Raw genomic sequence first — 22330 nt, 5'->3', positions numbered from 1 at the left:
CCACCACCTTGAGGTGGAGTCGCCCACAGAGAGGGATGTGCCTTCCCTGACCCAGTTGTCGGTTACACTGAGATTTCAGTGGTTGGATGACCTCAGCATTTTAATGCTGTCTTATCTCGTGAGTTCGAATTTAAGTGAACACTTAAGTGATCTAACTTTTTAAAAATTTTCTTCATGGTTCTGCTCCCAAAAGGACTTGAGGGGGATAAAGGACTCGGCCCTTCCCCATGTGGTGTTCCATTTTACTGAGTATTTTTCATTGCCCCACACTTGAGGTAGAAGAAGAAATTTGAGGGGACAGGGAAGCTTCCATTGTTCAGGGTATGAGTGAATATTTATTGAATATTGGATATTCTGCCTATGAATAAAATAATTGAATTCAGACACATTTTTGGATATGCCTTGATATAATTTTTTTTACTGTGTTAGCATACCAGTTATTATATTTTTAATTGACTTTTTTAGAGCAGTTTTACATTCACATTAAAGTTGAGCAAAAAATACATAGCCCTTGCCTGTACACTTGCACAGCCTCTAACACTGTTAACACCAGTGAACCTACTATGATACATCACTGTCATCCAAAGTTTGTAGTTCAGTCGTACTTTGAATTATTTCAATCTTTTTAAAGTTTGTTGAGATTGCCTAATGTGAGCTATCCCGGAGAATGTTCTGTGTGTGTGTGAGAAAAATGTGTTCTGATGTTGTTGGGGGTATGTCCTGTGTCTGTGAGGTCCAGTTGCTCTGTTGATCAAGGCCTCCATTTCCTTATTGAGCATATCATAAACACATCCTAATGTTAAAGAACACTTGCAAATCAAGAAAGCACTAAACAATAATAAAAAGATGGACAAAAGACAATTAATAAAAAATGCAAATGAACCATAGACTTAAAAGAAGTCACTTCATTGGTTAAAAAGTGCAAATTTAAAATGAGATACACTTTTGAATATCACATTGATGAATTATTGTTAATGATAATATATTCAATAAATGCTATGGTAGAAAGTGGTAAACTGTTTCTGGGAAGTAATTTGGTAATATTTATCAAAAGGTTTAAAACTTTCATACTATTTTACCAAGTAGTTACACTCCTAAAAATATATTCTGGCTTTTTGCATAATTCTGAAAGAGTTATCAAAATCATGTGAGATTCCAAACTATGTAAAAATAATAAAAGATTAACAAGTATATACATTCTGGAGAGTAAAAAAAGTAAGCCGAAGCATGGACAAAGATTTATATTCCAGAACATTTATTGTAGCAGTATTAATAAAAATTTGGATATAAACTGTGTCTGACAGTAAGATGAATATTTTAAAAAATTGTGGTAAAACCAAAGGTTGGGAAATGGCTTTTCAAATAATTCCAAAACATCTATAATGATATGAGAAAATGTTTTTAATTAATTGAGCTTAATTTATTGAAATACTGCCTATAATAAAAACCACGGAAAATAAGTGTTGACAAGGATGAGACCCTCCTACATTGCTGGTGGGGATGTAAAGTGATTGAGACACTATGGGAACAGTTTGACAATTCTTCAGAGTTAAACATATAGTTACCATAAAACCCAGAATTCCACTCCTGAGTATATAACCAAGAGAAATGAAAGCATATATTCACACAAATTTCTTCACGAATGTTTATAAAACCATTATTCATAAAAGCCAAAAGGTGGAAATAATCCAAATGTCCATCAAAACAGATGAATGAAAAACAACAACAAAAACACGATGGCTGAATGGATAAAGGGGTATATCCATACAAGGGAATGGTATTCACCATAAAAAGCAAGTACTAACACAGGCTACAACTTGAATGAGTCTCAAAAACATTATAAGTGAAAGAAATGAGACACAAAAAGTCACATGTTTTGTGACTTCTTTCCCGTGAAATCTCCAGAATGGGCAAATCCATACAGTCAGAAAGCTGGTGAGTGGTTGCCAGGGGTTGGTGTTTGCTTGGGAGTCATTGCTTAAAAGGGTAGGAGTTGTTCTTCCAAGCCTGGTGATTAGACAAAAAGTTTTGAAACTAGAGAGAGGCGGTACTTTGCACAACAGTGTGAATACATTAAATGCCACTGAATTGTTCATACTTTAAAATTAATTGTGTTATCTGAGTTTCGGCCCTCCTCTCCCCCCCCACCACCACACACACACAAATAACAAAATAAATGTCTGCTTCCCAGTCTACCCTCTCCCCTCCCCCTTTGGAGGCAGCAACCCCCGCAAAGAGAGTGCTAAACACCCCAAGCTAACGCTCGGAAACCAATGGTACCATTCACAGCAACAGAGCAAAGTGAAAATCAAGATGCTAACATCCTGCTTTGTGGGTGGGCGCAAAGCAACGACCTCGGACCTCGGATTTAGAAGCATCGCTCACGAGAACCCACAAAACGTCGGGGCGGTAAGGGGCCTGCAGTCGTCACCAGGTTGCAGGGGCAGAGCTGTAAATGGGGGGTCAGGTCTTCCCGCACACCCACCTCATCACACGACGAAGCCAGGATTCGCGGGAGAGCTGGGCTTTAGTTGTGAGGCTTGTTTTTAAGCCCCCAAAGCTCCCGGTGGGCACAGGATTGTGGGCTGGCTTTGCCCGCCCCGGGAGGGAGGGAAGGTGAGACCGGCAGGGCGGGGCCGGGGGACGTGGCCGGGCCCGGAGCCCCTCCGCGGCCCCGCCCGCCAGCCCCCCTCGATCCCGCGACGCCCTGCAAACCTCGAGCCGCTCTGTGGTTTGTATATTTCTTGCCCTGGTCGGGATGAATGGCCGACAAAACGTTGGTTCATTGTCGGAATGAACGTACCTCACACCAGGGGAGCAGTAGGATTTTATTGGCGTCCCCCGGATAAATCTAAGGGGAATGTGGAGCAGAAATAGCAAAAAGCAAGCCGTCGGCCGGGCGAACGGGGTGTGCGCGTTGCAATTGTAGAGCGTGCGAGGGTGCTGGCCCCGCGGGGCCGTGCTGTCCGGAACATGCTGGCCAGGGTCGCGAGCGGGGTCTCCAAGCGTCTGCAGTCCTATGGGAGCCTCCGGGAGGGGCGGCGGGAGGGGGCGCATTGTTTGGCAGAAAGCTGGAAAACGGAAGGGAAGTGCATTGCCCGTGTTTCCTCCATCCGGGGCTGGGAGGTGGGTCCGTTGCTCTCACTGGTCTCTGCCTTTCTCTGTTCTGTGTAGCCTGGAGGGGCTCGGCCCGGACGAGCTTCTATAGAAAGTGGAGTCCAGGCCCCTAGCAAGTTCTGAGGTCCTGGCATAGCGAGGCCTCGGTAAGCATTAGAGAGCAATCTGCGGGCGGTTGGAGCAGCGGGGCCTTCGATAGCTCAGTTGGTAGAGCGGAGGACTGTAGTGGATGAGTCTGTGGCAATCCTTAGGTCGCTGGTTCGATTCCGGCTCGAAGGACTTCGTACAACATTTTTAACCTCCACCACACTTGGGTACGTGGGGAGTTTTATTTGAAGGCGGACTGAATTCCTGAGCACTGCCGATGTTCTGTAAAACGTGTGCAGTTGGTCAAGGTACGTAGAGTCTACGTACTCTTTTGTGGGTTAAATGCAGATATATTCGATGTTTTATTTAAGACCTTCTTACTATTTTTTTAAGACCTTCTTACTATTGCTTACGTGTAGTTATTTCTACCTTTTAAAAATTTGCCTATGGTTCCATTATACTCGGGTGCTAAAATAAATGTCCTGAATTTTGGTTTTTCATTGGTCGGCAGACATCTTGTAACAACCTGTAAGGTAACTGGAAGGGAGGCAGCCACAGCCGGGGGATTAGCTCAAATGGTAGAGCGCTCGCTTAGCATGCGAGAGGTAGCGGGATCGATGCCCGCATCCTCCACTCTGTTTTTGCCCTTCCCGAGCGGGGAGCGGGAGCCGGCTCAGGGCTGTCTGTAACAGCCAAGAGAAGCGCGGCCGGCGATGATTACTCTCAGACATTGCCCCTTTGTTTTTAACGTAAGTCTTTTTAGTTTACTACTCGGTTACTTCGTCCCCTCCTGCCGGCAGGCAGGCCGTTGGCTAGCTTCCGAGAACACGCTCGCGGCACCTTCCGCCCGGCGGGGGCTCAGCCCCAAACGGCACCGGCTCCGGGCCGCGCGCCGAGGGCCCCCGCGCACCGGCCAATGGCAGCGGGCTTTACTGGGCGGGTCGCCAGCCGTCCCCGCGGCCAATAGGCGAGAGACTTCTTGTTTCCTGGCAGAGCGGGGTCCCGGCACCACGGCGCTCGGTTTTGTTTGGGTCCTGGGTGCCGGGGCCCGAGGTGGCGCCTCGCTAGCGGGAAAGGGAGCGGGATCGCCGGCCCAGAGAGAGGTGAAGGGCTGTGCGCGGAGTGCGGGCCCCGCCCGCCCCGGCGCCGCCCCCTCCCGAGCCCCCTTAGCCCCGAGCGCCTCTGGAACCCACCCCGCCCCTCAGCCCGGGCTCCCGGCCCCACCCCCACCCGGCGGCCTCCCCTCCGCCTCCTTTCCCGGCCCCCGCGCTCCCTCCCCTGGAGCCTGCGGTGCCCCCTTCCTGCGACCAGCCTCACCCCGCCCACGGCAGTCCGGGTCCTCCAGGGTCCAGGGTGGTGAAGCAACCCCCCGCCCCCAATGGCTGTCTACCGGCCACTTCTTTAGGGCTACTAACAACACCCATTATTCACCCTCAGCTACCAGAGGAGCCTGTTGGGGACTCCCGGGCTTGCAGGGCTGAGGGTGGAAACAGATCCGTGCCCTAGTTGGAACTGAGCTGAGCCTCTAGGTGAGCGAGCGGCTTCTGCCCCGTGCCCTTCGGCTTGGCAGAGGCCACACTTTCCCAGTTTTCTTCCATGGTAGGCAAAGGGTAATGACGAAAAGGAAGAGCCGGCCCTTGCGGGGCTCGGTGGAGCAACAGGAGGGTGCCTGGTCAGTACTTGTGAGGACAGGGGAGTGGAGACAGGAAGCTGCCCACGGAAACTTAGAAACTTTGTGCTTCCCACTCTGCGTGGCTGGCGAGTGGGCGCCGATCTGGGCCCATCTTGCAGGATGGCCATGTGTTGCCGCAGGTGTATCGGCTAGGTTTGGGCAATCCCACCTCTCTGATTATATTCTCTAATCTTCGGGCTGCGAAGAAGCTTAGAGTTTAGTATTTCTCAACCTAGGCAAGCGGTTGTTTCCTTTTGGAATGGCCAACCTGCAGTAAGATGGAGTCCCTTTAGGTCAGTTATAATTCTTGGTGTGAGGCCAGAAGGCTGCTTTTTGTTGGCCTTTGATGGAAGGTCACTCCTGCCTTTTCTGAAGGGAGGAAGCCTCTTACTTGGTCATGCTCATTTATCTGTAGATACCCCCCACAAAAAAAATAAAAATAAAAAAATCATTTTTCCTCGCTCTCCCTAACCCAACCCCCCTTTTTCTTCAGCTCTCAGGGCCAGAGTGGAGCAGGAGGATGCTTCCCCAGCCCCGCCATGGAGCTGCGCTGTGGGGGACTGCTGTTCAGTTCTCGATTTGATTCCGGGAACCTCGCCCATGTGGAGAAAGTGGAGTCTGTGCCCAGTGACCTGGAGGGAGTGGCAGGGGGCGTCTTACCCCCGACCAGCAGCACTGCCTCTTCCCCTGACTACGAGTTCAACGTGTGGACCCGGCCAGACTGTGCTGAAACAGAATATGAGAATGGGAACAGGTAAGAGGAAGCGAATGGAGGGTGGAAGAGAAAAAAGAGAGGGGCGTCCTTGTCCCCAAGCCCATGCTTCGTTAACCCTTTGACTTGCAATTCATACCAGCAGACTACCCTTCTCTCCCGACCCCTCCTCCCTCTCTCCTCCTTACTACTACCCCTCTCCAGCCCCCTCTATGTAATGACCAGCCTCTCCTACTCTGGCCTTCAGGTCATGGTTTTACTTCAGCGTCCGGGGAGGATCACCAGGGAAACTCATCAAGATCAATATTATGAACATGAACAAGCAAAGCAAGCTGTATTCCCAGGGCATGGCCCCCTTTGTGCGCACACTGCCCAGCCGGCCACGCTGGGAACGCATTCGAGACCGGCCGACCTTTGAGGTGAGTTCATCACGAGGCGGAAAGACAGACCTGGGTGCTGAGAGCAGAGGAGGGGGAGGAGCAGGAGCTACCCTTCGCACAGAGCACTCGGCAGGCAGGACACTGGGTCTTGATACCTGCTTTCCCTGCAGCACTAGCAGGAGTCTCAGAGAAGCCCCTGCCTCAGGGAGCCCCAACGAAGCTGCCTGCCATGTGGAAAGTCTCAGAGGGACTTTCTGAGTGTGTGTGTGTGGGGGGGGGGGGGTGTAAATGTGAGGAGAGGGAAGTTGGTAAATGTGATAAGGGGGTGAGGTCAGCCCCCGGTGACTCCACGAGGGTCTTCATTCTGACAGCCATGGCATGTTGCCCCTCCTCTTCCTCTGCTCCTCAGATGACAGAAACGCAGTTTGTGTTATCCTTTGTTCACCGTTTCCTGGAGGGCCGTGGGGCCACCACCTTCTTCGCCTTCTGCTACCCCTTCTCCTACAGTGACTGCCAGGATTTGCTAACCCAGCTAGACCAGCGCTTTCTGGAGAAACACCCTACCCAAAACAGGTGCCAACCCCATTCCTACTCCTGCCACACAGTCCTGGGCCACACAGCACCTCTGCTCCCTCTGGGACTTGCCCTAAGACCCTGAACCAAAACTTCATCAGTTCTTTTCTCAGTACAGAATGTGGGATTTGGGGTACCTTTGACAAATATATTACTGTGTAACCTTGATCTCAGCATACCTCCACCTACACTCACTCCCCTGTGCAGTTCAAGCCCTTAATACCCCCAGCTCCCATCAGTTATCCAGGATTTAGTCAGCACACCTTTTTTTTTTTTTCTGTCCCAACTGAGGGCAGCTCTTTGTCAATGCTAAATAGTCTATCCTAGGGAGCCATAAACTGGGGGAAAACAAGTTCATCCTATCCTGTACTCTGCATTCTGGCAGACCCGCCCAAATCCTCAGCCCCCTGAAACACTAGGAGGGACTGTAAGGTCCCCAAGGCAGGGTGAAGTACCAGATCCTGCAGATCCTGGGCTGCTGACAAGGCCCACCTCTTGCTAGGACTTTAGGGACTTCTAATGGCTTGATGGTTTGTATCCCTACAGCTCTCTGGATACCATCTATTACCACCGGGAGATCCTTTGCTATTCTCTGGATGGACTTCGTGTAGATCTGCTAACGATCAGTTCCTGCCATGGGCTTGAAGAAGAACGAGAGCCCCGTCTAGAGCAGCTATTTCCTGATATCAGCACCCCCCGACCATTCCGTTTCACAGGCAAGAGGGTGAGTGGGAATAGTATAAAGGCAAGACCCTGACCATGCCTAGTGCAGGCACTGTTGAGAGCCCCAGCCACGTTATCACTGGGCATCTTCACCACAGGCTCAGCCTGCATTCGGAGGCAAGGGCGACAGCTCCCACTCCACTGTAGACGCAGCAGCTGGAAATCCAGTGGCTCTCCTTTCCTGCCTCATCCCCTTCCCCACAGCCCCCCCTAAGTACTGCTCCAGTCGAACTATAGCGTAACTGACCTAACGGCTGCTCTCTCCTCCGTATCAGATATTCTTCTTGAGCAGTAGGGTACACCCTGGAGAGACGCCATCTAGCTTTGTCTTCAATGGCTTTTTGGACTTCATCCTTCGACCTGATGATCCCCGGGCCCAAACCCTACGTCGCCTCTTTGTCTTTAAGCTGATCCCCATGTTGAACCCCGATGGTGTGGTCCGGGGCCACTACCGGTAAGAAGCCTCTCTGACCTCTCTGGGTTGTTCCGTCCCCCTCACGCCCTGCAGCTCAGTGAAACACTGTCAGCTTCTCGTCTGCCTCTTCCTGTATTCCCCACCCTCCTGCACCCAAATACGGGTAAGCCCATCGAATCGTCCAGGGGCCTGAGAAGGAATGGGATCTTATTTCCTAGCACTCTGGAAGGAGCAGAGCTAGAATAACTGCAAGTTCACCTGAGAGCTATCCTAGGTGTCTGCAGGAGTGACAGCAGATTGAGGAGAGCCCCTATCCTCAGTTCTTTCTTTCCTGATGCAACTTCAGCCTCTCCTTCTACAAGTCATTCTCCCATAGTCTCTTTTCATCTACTCTAGTGTCTGCCTTGCTGGTCCACCCTCTGGACCCTGCCTCAGCCCTTGTTTTCCTACAGCACAGACTCGCGTGGAGTGAACCTGAACCGTCAGTACCTGAAGCCTGATGCAGTCCTGCACCCGGCCATCTACGGGGCTAAAGCTGTGCTTCTCTACCACCATGTGCACTCCCGTCTGAACTCCCAGAATCCCTCTGCACAACAGCACAATCCTTGTCTCCGTCCTGATGCCCCGCTTTCTGACCTTGAGAAAGCCACCAATCTCCAAATGGAACCTCACCTTGGGCACTCGTGTGCTGGGGATAACCCTGAGCCCTGGATACAGACTGAGCTTGCAGAACAGAAGGCCAGCAGTGTGTGGATTATGCCCCCACCGTCCACGGAGGCTGAGGAGCCAGCCCCCGACACCATCCCCCCCAAAGAGAGTGGTGTGGCTTACTATGTGGACCTACACGGACATGCTTCCAAAAGGGGCTGCTTCATGTATGGAAACAGCTTTAGTGACGAGACCACCCAGGTAGGAGTCCACCGAATGTCATGTGAGTGTGGGAGGTGTTGCAGGTTAGGGAAGATGACCTTCTGTCAGGTCAGGAAAGCCTGTGGCTGCAAAAGGTGGACTACCACCCTAGTCGGTTTGGCTCAGTGGATAGAGCTTCGGCCTGCAGACTGAAGGGTCCTGGGTTGGATTCCAGTCAGGGCACATGCCCAGGTTGCCCACTCGATCCCCATTAGGGGATGTGCAGGTGGCAGCCGATCAATGATTCTCATTGATGTTTTTATCTCTCTCCCTCTCCCTCTCTGAAATCAATAAAAATATATTAAACACACACACACACACACACACACACACACACACACAAAGTGGACTACTTCTGAGGGTGGACTACAGCTTCAAAAGGCCAAGAAACCCTAAAAGAGGGTCAAACTGTTGGCATCATATTCTCTACTAGAATTGGGTAAACCAGGGGGAAAGGAAAATTTTGCATTATTGAAGAGCAGAATCTAAGAGCTTAAAAAGGTAGAACTGCACCTTTCCAACAGCTGGAAATAATGTCAAACGTTCCGTGAGAATTCAAGAAACGCTGTTTGATGGTTGTGCAGGTATCTTAGTCACATGGCCCCATGCTTGCCATGTCTTCCTTGCCCTCAAGCTTTTCTTCTGTCTCTGAGTTGCCTTTTTCCTCCCCAAACAGGTAGAAAATATGCTTTATCCAAAGCTCATCTCCTTGAACTCAGCCCACTTCGACTTCCAGGGCTGTAATTTCTCAGAGAAGAACATGTATGCCCGAGACCGCAGAGATGGCCAGTCTAAGGAGGGAAGCGGCCGGGTTGCAATCTACAAAGCCTCAGGGATCATCCACAGGTTGGGTGGAAACTGGGATACGGTAGATGAAGTAACTTCCTTTAAAAAAAGCAATACTCGGGGTTTGCAGGGCAGGGGGCGGCCCAAGTCCTTTGAAAAGGCAAGTTCACAATTAGCATTAGTCTGAGAGTCTACCTTTTTGGGACTTCTTGTGTATGTGATATAGTGCGGAGGTCTGTTGCTTATGTCTAGGAATTAGGTCTTTCTATTTGTGTCCATTTCCCCCCCCAAGTGATTACCTTCTCAGACTACTAGGCTGTCCCCCATAGTTCTGTCCTGATTCTGTCCAGGCAGGACACTGATGAAGGTCTCTGTGTCTTAGCTACACACTTGAATGCAACTACAACACTGGACGCTCAGTAAACAGCATCCCTGCCGCCTGCCATGACAACGGGCGTGCCAGCCCCCCACCCCCGCCGGCTTTCCCTTCCAGATACACTGTGGAGCTGTTTGAGCAGGTATGAACACAGGGATAAGGGGGGACAGGAGAACCTCAAAGTCTGGGAAGGCCTTCTCTCCTGCTGCCTGACTCTAAGCTCCTCTGAGGAGAGGCTCTTTCCCTCAGTTAACAGGAGCAGGTCTCTGACTGTTACGGTGTTGAGAGGATGGATGGGCTCTATTTCTGACTCCCGTCACACATCTAAGTCAGATTCTTTGCCTCTGAGCTTGTCCTCCTCATATCGGGTTAGTTCACCCCTGGGCTAAAAGCCCGTGCTGCTGTGATCTTGATGATCCCTGGTGTCCTAGGGCACAAGAGGAGTAGAAGGGCTGTTGGTTATGGAAGAGATCCAAGCACCTTCTGCTGGGAGAAACCCTGCCTGGTGCCTGCCAGAAAGCACACCTGCCCCAACTCGTGATGGATGAGGGCCCCAAATGAACAGCAGTTTAGGGAGCAGCTCTAAGTGCACTCTCAATAAACAGCCTGGGCACAGAGATGGGAGCCCCCATTGAACAAATCTGAGGTCTGGCCTTCCTCTGTGCTGTGCACCCCCCCCAACACAGCAGCCTGGGCTGGAAGACCAAGACACTGAGCCAAACGACTCCCCCACAGGTGGGACGAGCTATGGCCATCGCAGCTCTGGACATGGCCGAATGCAATCCATGGCCCCGGATCGTGCTGTCCGAGCACAGCAGCCTCACGAACCTCCGGGCCTGGATGCTAAAACACGTGCGTAGCATTCGAGGTCCGAACAGCTCTGCGAACCTGGGTGTCATCAAGAAGAGAGGCTCTCGAACTCTACCCAAAACTAACAAGTAAGACCAGCAGGGTGGAAGGGGGAGAGTATGAGAGTGAAGTAGGGCTCTCGAGCGAGGAATTCCCAGGGGTCTGTGTTCCTTTCCTACTTCTAAAAGGACCACACGGTAAATATTTTCAGGGATAATTAAAATGAGTAACATCAGCTCATTTTTCGAGAATGGATCCTCTTCCTTTTTACCGGGAGCTACATGCTTCCTAGGTATTGGGAATCAGAGCCCTGCACAAAGTCAAATATAATTGGGGTGGAGGCAGGGCTCAGCTTCCAGTGTTGTAACTGGTTGAGGGGTCCAAAGGCCAGCACCAAGGCAGTGAGGAATTCACACGGGTTTAAGATGCCCAGGAATGGCCCCTGGCTCCTGATGTATTTTCTGCAGGAGCATGTGTGTGAACAAGGGCACTAGGCATTCTTAGATGCCCCAGTCAGCCAAAGAACTCCTCCCTTTCCCTGTGAATGAGTCCCTACGCGTTTTCACCCCAGAGGTGAAGTTTTAATGAGCCATCGACCTTGGGGAAAGACTTGGGACACAACCTCCCTGAATCACGGTTGACTGGCATCTGCTTCTTTGCAGCGGATTGCCTGTTTCCTGCTCTGAAAATACCTTGAGCCGCGTGCGAAGTTTTAGCACTGGCACAAGTACTGGCGGCGGCCTCACCAGCCAACAAAACTCTCCACAGATGAAGAGCTCCCCCAGCTTTCCTTTCCATGGCAGTCGGTCTGCAGGACTGCCGGGCCTGGGCTCTAGCACCCAAAAGGTCAGCCACCGGGTGCTGGGCCCCGTGAGAGGTAAGCTAGTCTGGGAGCCCCTGCAACAGGTGTTTAGCTGTTTGGGGCATTGTTGGGGGAAATGAGAGCTTGAAGATATACACTTGGACTGGGACCAAGGAAGTGAATCAATAAAATTAGTTTATAGCAGAATCTGCAGCCTCTCCTGTGACCTTGGTGTTCCCTGCGGCATGAGCTCCAAGCGGTATTGTGTGGCAGAGGCGGTGTCCTGGGGGCTGTGCTTCACCTGTTGGGAGGCAGGGGAGTGTGTAAGGATGACACGCTGGCTGAAGCAAGGCCGTACAGACATGGAGCCTCCACTTCAAGGACAGTGTCAAGCTGCCTTGGAGGCAGTATAAGGAAATGCCTCACGATCCAAATTGCAGCACTGTGAAGTGATGAAGAATCCTATCCAAGTCCTATGAGCTGAAATTATTCCCGGCTTTAGAGCCTATTCAGAAAGTTATCAGAAGGATTCTAACGTTTCCAAAGAAAAGTGGACTGCAGACAGATTCTGTAGTAGCATACAAAGCAGCAGTGTAGCCCCTCTCAGCAGTGGTCACAATTGCTTAGCTTTGCCTCAGTGCCCGCAGTTTGGCCTGATGAGACCCTGCCTGCTAAGGCGAGATTCTGGGTCAGAATGTACACCAGAAGCAGAAGGGCCTGGAGGGAAAAAGAAGAGGAAAGTCCTGTGGAGCCATTTCTTGGGCGTGGCCAGGCTTTAGGGAGACTTGCAGTGCCACTTCTGGAAGTGCACGAAACCACGGGTATATTGTATGTGGCTTCTGGGCTACAGAAGTCTTGCCAGAGTATGGAGGCTTATAAGCTGGAGCTAAGAGCTTTGCTGGTCTCCAAGCCACACTCCGCCTTGTTAGCATTTCCCCGCTATTCGGCTTGCATCAAAGCTTTGGTGCAGACCAGAAACATGCACTGGGTCATTGCTGTGGGCATCTGACTGCCCTAGTTAGAGTAGCCGAGGAGAGCAATGGGCCTACCCAGCTTTGACAGTACCGTGTTCGATCCCGGGCATGCATCATCGTTACCTCTGCTTATATTCCAAGTCCCATTCTTTGAGATTCTATCTTCATTGAAAAGAGCACTTTTGTATACTGTGTTTGAAGGGGAGTATTAAAGTAATAAAATGCCTTATATTTAAATAACATTAAACAGTGAACAAACAGTATCACATAGATTTCATTTAACACTTATGAGGCCCATGTGGGATGGATGGCGTTTCTATTTTTCTGATGAGGAAACTAAGGCTGTTTAAGGGGGACTTATCCAAAACTGCACAGCTACTTAGTGGCAGGTATTCACACATGCTTTTCCATGCCCTAGTATACTTGAGTTTCCCATCTTTCTTCTGATTTCTTTTCCTCTTAACTCACAGTTCGTAGGAAGGAATATCAGCGTTATAAATCCTCCTTCTCCTTCCACAAGAGGGAAATAGTAAAGAGCCCAGTCTAGGTCCTCACTGGAGGATGCTTGGAGTTTCAAACATCCTCCCTGACCCCTCCAGTGCAGAGTGCTGTATTGAACTCCTTGAGTGAGGGGCAAGAACTGGGTTTCTGTCAGTACAAAGTAATTTTTAGTTAGCTGATTTGAAATTTAATAGGGACACAGGACAGTAAACACAACATAAAAGCACACACACATTGTAAACATACAGGGAACTTGGGGAGCTACTGTCATAGGTAAACAAGAGGGTAATTAGCCAAGGAATGTTTAGTTGAGAAGTGGTTTTGAAGAATGGGAGTTGGTATATGGTTTGACAAAAACATTCCAGAGATGAGAATGATAGCCAGACCAGGGCTGCTGCGTAGAGAGGACAAAAAGCAAGTGTCCTAGCTGGCTCCAAGGGCCAAACCTTTTACCATGGGAGTCAGGTGAAGAGGGGTTGGAGGAAGGAGAATGTCTTGAAAACAAAGATTAGGTGTAAATGAGACATATGTGGACATATGTGCTGCTTCTGAGAATGATGGGAATAAGAGGCTTAGGTTATCTGAGTTCAGAGCTATCTGAACTGTGTATATCGGCAGGGCAGAGGACATGGGTCCTTGGAGTGGGTTATGCATGAGAAGACTAGCGCCTGTACCAGGGTCTAGAGAATAAGAAACAGAGTGGAAGGCCTCCATGATGGTGGGAGAGAGCTTCAGGGCTACAAGCTAAAGAAAAAGGTCATGGTGACCCAGACATTGTTGGGAGAAAAGGTGGCGAGTTTATCTAAGTGGAGATGTCCTGCAGGCAGAAAAATGACTGAAGTGTAGAAAAGGTGACATCAGGGTCAGATCTAGGAGTCACTCACATAGAGGCGCAGTAAAACCAAGTGAGACGCTATGTTCCCCCAGGTGAATGAGCTTAGAAGCAGAGAGAGCTGGTTTGCGTAAAAAGACATCCCAGAGACTTGAGTAAATATTTGTAAGAACTACGAAGCTATGTCTACAGTAAAGGGGTCAAGAAGCGGGTTGCTAATAACAAACCAGGAATACTGTGAGTGGCTGAAAGGTCATATTCCAGGAATCCGGCCTCCTGTGTTCTCTTGGGCATTTACTTGGTGCTGCAGTTTTTGCTGCTTCATCTCTTAAAGTCCCTGATGTGACCCGAGCATGGTAGACTGGCCCTGTCTTGGGACAGGGACCTGTGATACAGACAGACTTGGTCTTCTGAAACAGGAAGAACACGACCCTGTATTTCTGAGATCTAACTAGAAAGCAGCTATACTTTCCGAACCCAAAAAAATGGGATTGTGATTTGACAGATTTTTTTCACTTATGTAGTTATTTATAAGAAAATGTCCTCTAATGTATAGAAATCATATCACACTTAACTATACATTTAATTGGTGACTATCCCTTATTGGCTAGAACAAAACCTGAGATTGGGCTATCCAGGAAATTTCAGAAAAGATCCAGGCAGCCCAATCAGTCTGGCAGATTCTGTCTTCAGGGATGACATTTTAGAAGGCTAACAAGTAACCAGCTTAGGTTGACAAGAGTGTTCCGGGGGCAGGAGGCCAGAAGAGCCTCTGGGTAAACCTTCACTTCCAACGCCCTTGCCCATAGTGCCAGGATCCTCGGCACCTCCTTGTACCCTGGCTGCCAAAGAGGCCATGAGCACCGCCTTCCCAGACCAGGCTCAGAAGTGCAGACAGCATTAGCAGCAGCTGCTGCAGAGGAGGCAGGAGGTCATGGGGATATCCAATGCAATGGTAGAGTGAGGAAAGTCAAAAGTCTATGGGATACTGGTGTAAAAGCGGATGCAACAGAGGCCAAAGGAAGGCCAGGGAGAGGGTGGAGAGGCGAACCAGCTTCTGTTGGTTACATACTGACACAAACTGCAAGGACGGGGAGGCCAGGGAGGTGCCCAGGCCACACAACAGAAGGCACGTGTTCTCAGGGTCAGGCCAGGCTCTCCTTACATTGTGCCTCACTCGCTTCATATTGGTCCTGGCCCTGGAGTCAAGCAATAGTCTCAATACCTGAAACATACGCCCTGCCCTCCAGCCTATCCAGCGGGACACTGGGATCAAGGACAAGGGACTTGCATTTTTTTATGTCTTCAGCTTGTCGTCCACCACCGTTCTCATTCCTCCCAGCTCTGACGCTTAACCTGAGGTTACTACCGTGTTTCCCCGAAAATAAGACATCCTCCGAAAATAAGACCTAGTGCATGGAAAGATAAGACATCCCCTGAAAATAAGACCTAGCGCAACTTTGGGAGAAAAAATTAATATAAGACACTGTCTTATTTTCAGGGAAACAGGGTAGAACCCTTTGCTGGCCTCTGATGCCATGGCTCAGCTGACAGGCAGCTTTTGGTAGAGAAGCTAAAGTCTTTAAATAGAGTGGAGGTTCCTTTGTGAAGTGAGTCAAAGGACACGGGAAGAATGCCTCTAGCACTAGCACTACCTTTACTTTTTCTACTGCAAACAAAGGTTTCCTGTTAGAACTTACTTGATGGCAGGAAATGCCCCATATCTATTTATCCCTTATTACCCAGCATCTACCTGGCCCTTATTAAACCATCAACACATATTTGTTGAACACATAAAAGGCAAGAACTTGGGAGCTTTAGAATATCCATCCTAATTTATACAAAGTGAGGTCAGTCTGGCTCTTCCTCTCAGACCTTTGCGCCAGGACTGTCCTGCCACTGCCAAAATGGAACCTATAGCAGATGACCATAAAACATCATCCCACACCTCTAAAGGCAGAGCTGATTGCAGATCACTCCTGCACTCAGCCTTAAGCTGCCATTTCTATACCTCAGAACCAAGAAATGATAGAATTGGGGCTCTTCCCTGTAATTCTTGTCTCCGTGGGGACAAAAGCCAAACATGAGAAAGTGCTGTGTGCTCACATTGCCAGGTTCACAGCAGGGCTGGCTGGATCCTAAGAGTCTTAAGTGATGAGGTGAAATGCTGTCTAAATGCCGTAACTTTCCAGATCAGCCTTCTCCCCTAAACCAGACCTTGTCTTCTAACCTGAAACTCTCCTTAGGGCAGGATTCCTGTGTATCCTTGGTATCTTTCCCATGACCCCTACATGTCACACTGACATTTTTTTTTTTTACATCATTTGCCTATGTGCTTCCTACCTCCTTGACTATCATGCAGTTCCTCACTAGAACCTACAAACGTCCCAAAGGCTGTTGCCCACTCTTGCTTGTTTTCTCTCATCCTTTGTTGGGGTGGGTAGGGCTTCACCATGCATCTGTGTATGGAGGTCCCTCAGACCACCTAGAACCCGGCTCTTTCCCCCTCTACTACGTTCGTTATTTCTGCCTACTGTGCACTGTCACTTGGAAATCATAGCGACATCCCTGTTTTAACCAAAGGATTACCCAGGTCTGGGCTCTGCTGCATCTCTGTGGTGGGTAATGTTGCAGGTAACCTGACTGGCATTGAGTCTCTGACTTCTGTCTTGTTGGCATTGCTGTACCAACTCTTCCTGGCCCCCTAAGTTCTGGTTGTTTCTGATTCTTGGCTGCAGTCTTAGCCTCTACTTGGTACCCAGCATACACAGTGTTAGAGTAAGTCCCTACCCTCAAGGGACTCAAGTTCTAATTAGAATATTGGCAAACATTTATTGAGTTCTTTGTATGTGCCAGATACTATTTTAAGTCCTTTACATGTACTAAATTATTTAATGAGGGAGAAACCATAAATAATTACTAGCCACATGAATAAAGGACAATGAAGAGAACAATTAATTCTACCAGTAATGGTCAAGGAGGTCTCACAGAGGTGACATTTGAGATGGGACTCATAAGATATCCAAGGTTTCCCTAGGCGACAGACATATTAGAGGAACCGCACAGCTCGGAGCCCCAGGGGTGGTTGGTAGCAGAGGATGTGAAGGATCAAATCAGTTGGCATCCTTCTGAGGGTGAGTAGACCCGAATCAGTGGGCAGAGCTTTCAATGCTGCATACAAGGTTTAGACTGTCCTTTAAAAGTATCTCCCCTTCTCTGAGCCTAAATGATTTTTTGATCAGGCCTATGTTTTAGAATAACAATTCCTGGCATCTGCATAAAGAATGGATTGTAAAAAGGAAGGAGGGGGGCCAGTGGAGAATATTTTTCAAAAGCCTGAATGAGCTCTAAAGACCTGTATCTGGACACTGTCAGTTGCAAGAGAGAATAAAGAAATTCAAATGAAGGAGGTAGAATTGTCCAGATTTGGTTAAACACAAAAATAAATGTTTGGGAAGAGTTGAAAGATGAAACAAGGTTTCTAGCAAGATCTTCCTGAGGACAGGGAGGACAAAAGAAAGGGTGGGAGAAAATGGATTTTGTTTGGGAGTTTGCCAGGCAGAAAAGTGTCCAGTGGACAGTTAGAACTTCAGCTCAGGAGAAAAGGGATAGAGGGAGATCTGAGAGTTTAAAATATGCTGAGCAAGAGAGGACCAAGGATAGAATGGTGGGGAACATCACAGTTTAAGGGGCAGGATGATTAGTTGAAGAGCAGTTAGAGGTAAGAGGAGAACCTAGGAAAGCTGTTTAGAAGCCAAGCTCAATAATTCCTTTGCCAAAAGAATGAGCTGTGGGTAAGCTGGTTAGCCAGAGAAGTGAGCATGAGGGCTAGCTGGGAACTGGATACTGGAATAAGTATTAGAGGACTTTCTACTCATCTTGCGTTTCTTCAGACAAGGGACGCTGGTGTGGCAAGTCTGGAAACTGGCATCTTCTGACCAAGGAGAGACGGAGGTAGTGGATGAGTGCCTCACTCACTTGCCCTCTCTGCTTATGTCCCTTCCACTCAGAGCCCCGAAGCCAGGACAGGAGACGGCGGCAGCAGCCACTCAGCTATCGCCTTCCTTCAAGCAGCCTGGCCTCGCCCCCAACGCCTGCCATTTCTAGCCCAGCCTCCTCTCGCAACCTGGGTTCCTGCCTACTGCCCAGCTCACTCGGCATATCAGGTTGGTAATGCACTGCCAGCCTCCTTCCTTCCTCACCATGCAGAGTGTAGACAGGCTCGTGAGGAAATCCCTGCAGCTCCATTGCCACCAGACCTGGACCTCCTTTTTTCTTTTTTTCTTTTTGTTAATTCTCATTCGAGAATATTTTTTCCATTGATTTTTAGGAAGAGTGGAAGAGAGAGGGAAAGAGGGAAAGACACAAACAGCAATGTGATTGGTTGCCTCCTGCATGAGCCCTGATTGGAGAGAAGCCTGCAACCAAGGTACATGCCCTTGATCGGAATCGAACCTGGGACCTTCTGTTCCTGCAGGCCAGTGTTTTATCCACTGAGCCAAGCCAGCTAGGGCTTGATGTGATATAGGCCTCTTTAGACCAGGGACATCAGTTATCGCCCAGATTATCCTAAACCCCAAACACCCATGCCCTTGTATAGGAAGCTGGAATTTATTAAATATCTTTGTATAATAAAATAGCAGTTACCATTTATTGAGCATTTACTATGTGGCAGGCACTGCTATAAACTCATTATCTCATTTAATCCTCACTTTTATGGTTGAGGAACATTATGATTTTTCCTTCCTGCTACTTACTGAAGCTCCCTGACTCCAGGAGCTGGGCAACATTAGACAAAACTGCAGAATGAAAAAAAGGATAGGCCTGCCATCACCGCAAATGTGTGGCCTTATCGAGCACACAGAACCTTAGCCATCTGCTCTCTGTTATAACCCAGCTGTATGAAGGACTGCGTAGGAATGATTTCTAAGACTCCAGTCCAGCATCTTGTACCTCCCTCAGAGCCTGCTTCTCATCCATTAGCTCTCTCTACTGAGTAGTCCTCAACCCACTCGTCTTGGGTACTGCTGACTTGATCCTTAAATGCTCACACATTTGATTGGAACAGGCTTAAAGTCTATAAATTCAGACTAACTCAAGCTCTGATTTGCGGCTCCACCCCTTGAACAAGACTAGAGTATGCCAAGCTTCTTAACCAAGGGCAACCGCCTCACCGCCTCTGCACATGAGGCAATGTCTGCAGACCTTTTGGGTTGTTACAAAAGGGGAGGGCAGGAAGAGGAACACCATCTAATGGGTAGAGGCCAGGGATGCTGCTAAACATCCTACAATGGCACAAAGAATTATCTAGCCCAAAATGTCAATACTGAGAAACTGATCTAACAGAAGTTCCCACTTCTCCATGACCCCTACCCTGATAAGTTTCTTTTGTTCTCAGGGAGCAACTGCTCACTCCTATCCTCAGGGGACAAGCCAGAGGCTGTCATGGTGATTGGGAAAGGTCTACTAGGAACTGGGCCTCGGATCCCCTGTATCAGGACCCGATTACAGGTAACATTTTTGGGTCTTCCCAGTCCCCAGCGTAACAACTATGGCAGAACCCAACAAGCAGCTGTTCATCTGGGTAGTAGGAGGGGAAATGCCCAGCACTGCTTTACCTCTCCCCCAGCCATTTAAGAGAGCTGTTCTGGTGTCTGAGTGCCTGTCTGCCCAGTGTCCCATCCCCTTCAAACCAGGTCTCCTGCTTGCTTTCAACCCCATGTCCCTGCCACATAAAGCCCAACCTCAGCCTGCTAGCTTTGGCTTTGTCTGCCCCCGCCCTTAGTTTCTCCTCTCTTTCTGCCCAGACCTGCCCGAGGAGAGTTCCCGCCAGGAGGGGTCCCGGATTCCCCAGGTAACACATCTGATTGCTGCTCCTAGGAACAGCTGTGCCACCAACTCCAATTCAGTCCACCCCCATGCTAGGTTGGCTAAAGTTGGGTACAGGCAGAAGGTGAATGGAGGGGAGAAACGTAAGCTGGTCTAGCAGGGGCTGAGGCACAGAAGTTTCTGAGAAAGATCTCCAATCCTCCAACAGCTTTCTACACAGTACTTGTCTTTGGTACAAATCTTGGCCATGATATAGCCATGGAGGTTAAATAGTGGATCCTTTTGCCTCCCCTAGTTAAATATGTCTCAGAGTATATAGGTATAGACTGAACCCAAGTTCTCTATTACCCTCTCAGCTAGGACAGTGCCTAGGAGATAAAGGTCCTAGTACCTGTGTTGACTGCTAAACTACAGCATTACTCATGGGAACTCTAGAAGCACAAATATTCACGGAAGAATCCAGCTCCTTAGCCCACCCCCTGTCCACAGGCTAGGCCCAGGTTGGGCTGGGGCTCACCGCCGACTTGCAGAGGGATGAGAGGCTCTTCGGGCCCCACATCCCCTATCCTCTGGACCAGGGAGAGCAGTGAGCCAAAGCCGGGACCCCGCTCTGCACCAGGGTGAGCAGATTGCCCCTCACCCCACTTCTTGTTTCTACCCCCTCATTCCCAATTCTGCCATTCAGGATCATTTTCTTCCTTCCCGAATCCTTGACACCTCAAAAGACTAAATGTACTTTCATTAGGAATCTAGTACCCGTTTTTGCCTCCATCATGGCCTCAGTCTTCACTCCAGTGAATAAGAAAACAACTGTTAGGACCTGGCAGGTTCCAGCATCAGACCACTGTGCAATACTCAATACTGTGCCTATCCTTGCCCATCCCACCTCTCTCACCTCTCACTCCTGGCTAACAGACCAGAGGGGGGGGCACACTTTTCACAACCCTGATTCCTCTCTTTTCTGTTGCAGGCTGCCTCGGGCCACGCCTCCACGGCCCTACTCTGCCCCTGCCATTTCTCCTATTTCCTGTAGTCTGTCTGACTCCCAGTCTCGGACTTGTTACAGCGGGGGGCCTGCGGGCCAACCTGAGGTTTGTTTTGTCCCTAAATCTCCCCCATTCACTGTTTCTCCCCGGGTCTGATGCCTTGACCTTCATGCCCAGGATATAGCCACAAGTGGGGAACACTGTGAGCAATGTGCTAGTCCCCTTCCTCAGCTGCTGATTCCATGCGACAACTCCTTGGAATGCCAGTCACACCGTGCTGAGGCATTACAGCACCACCCTGAGACAGGACAAAGCAGGGAATGTGTCACCCCTCCCTCCCTCCACAGCACAAGATTTTGGGACCACAAAAATCTATATTTTTATATCGGGGGGAGAGAGTAGAAAAGAAAGCAGCCCCTATACTGGGCCCTGTTCAGTGGCAGCTTCTTGTTCCATAGGGTTAAAGAAGACTTTGAGGAAATAAAAGTTGTTTGGAAAAATCCAGGTGTAGTTGCTTTATATGCTGTGATTGGTAGAAGGGATGAAGTGTGAAGGCCCCTCACACCCTCCATCTTGCCTCAGACTATGTCCTGGAACCCTAGAAAAGAGGGGAAAGACCTGAGGTAAGGAAAATGCAGAGTTTTACTCTGGAGAAGTCCTCCGGAATCAACTCCCATCCACCCTCTCTCCCCTTTACATTGTGACCCACAGTAAAGGTTGGTTTCCAAGCCCTTCAGCCCCTTCCCCCTTTCTTCTCTATGACTTGGGTCTATAGCCGACAACCCCTAATCAGTGTCTCTTGCCCCAGAACATGGAAATAAAATTCTATATCTTTACAATCCCTCACTCACACACAAAAAAAATCTGCCTAAATAAGTCTAAATAATCTTGGGAAAGTGAGGACTGTTTAAGTGAAGAAGAGCTCAAATCCTCATTAGTGGATGCATCCTCAGTACCCTAATTCCTACCTGTATCACCTTGTACCCATACCCCCAACTTGGGCATCTGGGGACTAGGAAACCCACCCCAGGGAACAGTTTAAAGGGGCGGGAGGGAAAAGGCACTCTCTTCCCTGTGCGGACTGTAGCATGCTTGGCCCCCACTGTCTGATTTTAAGTTTCGAACCCTGCAGGCCCTGGCAAGGCCTCGTCAATCCGGGGGCTGGGCGCTACACCCCCAGACCGTTACCTGGGGCGGAGAAAGCGCCACTTTCATTCCTGCTTCTTGGGATTGTTGACGGCCACGTAGTGATAGAGAACGACAAGCAGGAAGAGCGACACGCCCAGCATGTTGGCGAAGATGGCGAGCTGCACGTCGGTAATCATCCTGCGGAGAAGAGACGGGCTGAGCCTCGGGGCCGGCACACTCCCTGCCCAGACCTGGGCCCGTCCTCGGCCCCCTGGTCACCCGCCCGCCTCTCACCTGACCAGCTGCGCTCGGTTCCCTCGCGGTACGGAACTAGCTCCAGGTAGGAGATCTGAGCCGGAAGTTTGTTACGCCAGCTCAGTTCCAGGACAGGCACTTCCGGTCAGGTCGGTCTCTCTAGCCCCGCATCTCGCCTGCTCTCCCGCAGGGACCTCACAAGGGGCGTGGCCTGGGGTGGGGCTGCCGCGGGGTGGCGCGCGAGGGGCGTGGCTGCCGCGGGGTGGCGCGCGTCAGGCCAGCGGGGCGCAGCTGGGCGCAGCTGGCGCGGCGGGGGACGTGTTTAACGGCGCGGTGACCGCCTCCCCGGAGCCGCGGGGTGCTAGGGCGAGAGTGCGGCAGCGGGGCTGGGCGGGAGGCTTGGCCTGACCTTAGACTCTGACAC

General features: G+C 49.9%; 2 protein-coding genes across 6 annotated transcripts; one reads left to right on the top strand and one right to left on the bottom strand.

Annotated features, from left to right (window-relative positions):
• The first annotated feature begins 4169 nt into the window (after positions 1-4169).
• Positions 4170-20887, top strand: AGBL5 (AGBL carboxypeptidase 5). 4 transcript variants are annotated; one of them, XM_084900022.1, is made up of 17 exons: positions 4196-4307; positions 4642-4733; positions 5370-5630; positions 5836-6007; positions 6378-6541; positions 7088-7265; positions 7540-7718; positions 8132-8588; positions 9265-9434; positions 9757-9892; positions 10486-10688; positions 11262-11476; positions 17719-17874; positions 19107-19219; positions 19516-19562; positions 20027-20157; positions 20508-20887. In XM_084900022.1, exons 3-16 carry the CDS (start codon positions 5416-5418, stop codon positions 20073-20075), a joined length of 2454 nt encoding a protein of 817 aa, XP_084756148.1. In that variant the 5' UTR covers positions 4196-4307; positions 4642-4733; positions 5370-5415; the 3' UTR covers positions 20076-20157; positions 20508-20887. The 4 variants fall into 4 exon arrangements, with proteins under 4 accessions (XP_084756149.1, XP_084756148.1, XP_084756147.1 ...); XM_084900023.1 differs by lacking the exon at positions 4642-4733 and having other exon boundaries at positions 4170-4307; XM_084900021.1 differs by lacking the exon at positions 19516-19562 and having other exon boundaries at positions 4197-4307.
• Positions 20878-22105, bottom strand: OST4 (oligosaccharyltransferase complex subunit 4, non-catalytic). Of its 2 annotated transcripts, XR_014796437.1 has the most exons (3): positions 21946-22105; positions 21712-21849; positions 20878-21121 (listed from the first exon to the last, which is right to left on the bottom strand). XR_014796437.1 is itself a non-coding variant. In XM_084900025.1 (2 exons), the coding sequence occupies exon 1, from the start codon at positions 21846-21848 to the stop codon at positions 21735-21737; it is 114 nt and encodes a 37-aa protein (XP_084756151.1). In that variant the 5' UTR covers position 21849; the 3' UTR covers positions 20878-21121; positions 21712-21734. The 2 variants fall into 2 exon arrangements, 1 of the variants encoding a protein (XP_084756151.1); XM_084900025.1 differs by lacking the exon at positions 21946-22105.
• Between the last annotated feature and the right edge of the window lie 225 nt (positions 22106-22330).

This window comes from Pipistrellus hanaki (assembly GCF_964339955.1).
Source record: "Pipistrellus hanaki genome assembly, chromosome: 12".
Lineage (NCBI taxonomy): Eukaryota > Metazoa > Chordata > Mammalia > Chiroptera > Vespertilionidae > Pipistrellus > Pipistrellus hanaki.
The sequence above is the reverse complement of the archived record's forward strand: the minus strand, read 5'-3'. Positions and strand labels throughout refer to the sequence as shown.

Coding starts and splice junctions, on each gene's coding strand:
- AGBL5 (XM_084900021.1), top strand. CDS start 5,416: ATGGAGCTGCGCTGTGGGGGACTGCTGTTCAGTTCTCGATTTGATTCC. Junction 9,435..9,756: donor GCCTCAGGGATCATCCACAG/GTTGGGTGGAAA, acceptor TCTGTGTCTTAG/CTACACACTTGAATGCAACT. Junction 20,158..20,507: donor GGACCCCGCTCTGCACCAGG/GTGAGCAGATTG, acceptor TTTCTGTTGCAG/GCTGCCTCGGGCCACGCCTC.
- OST4 (XM_084900025.1), bottom strand. CDS start 21,848: ATGATTACCGACGTGCAGCTCGCCATCTTCGCCAACATGCTGGGCGTG.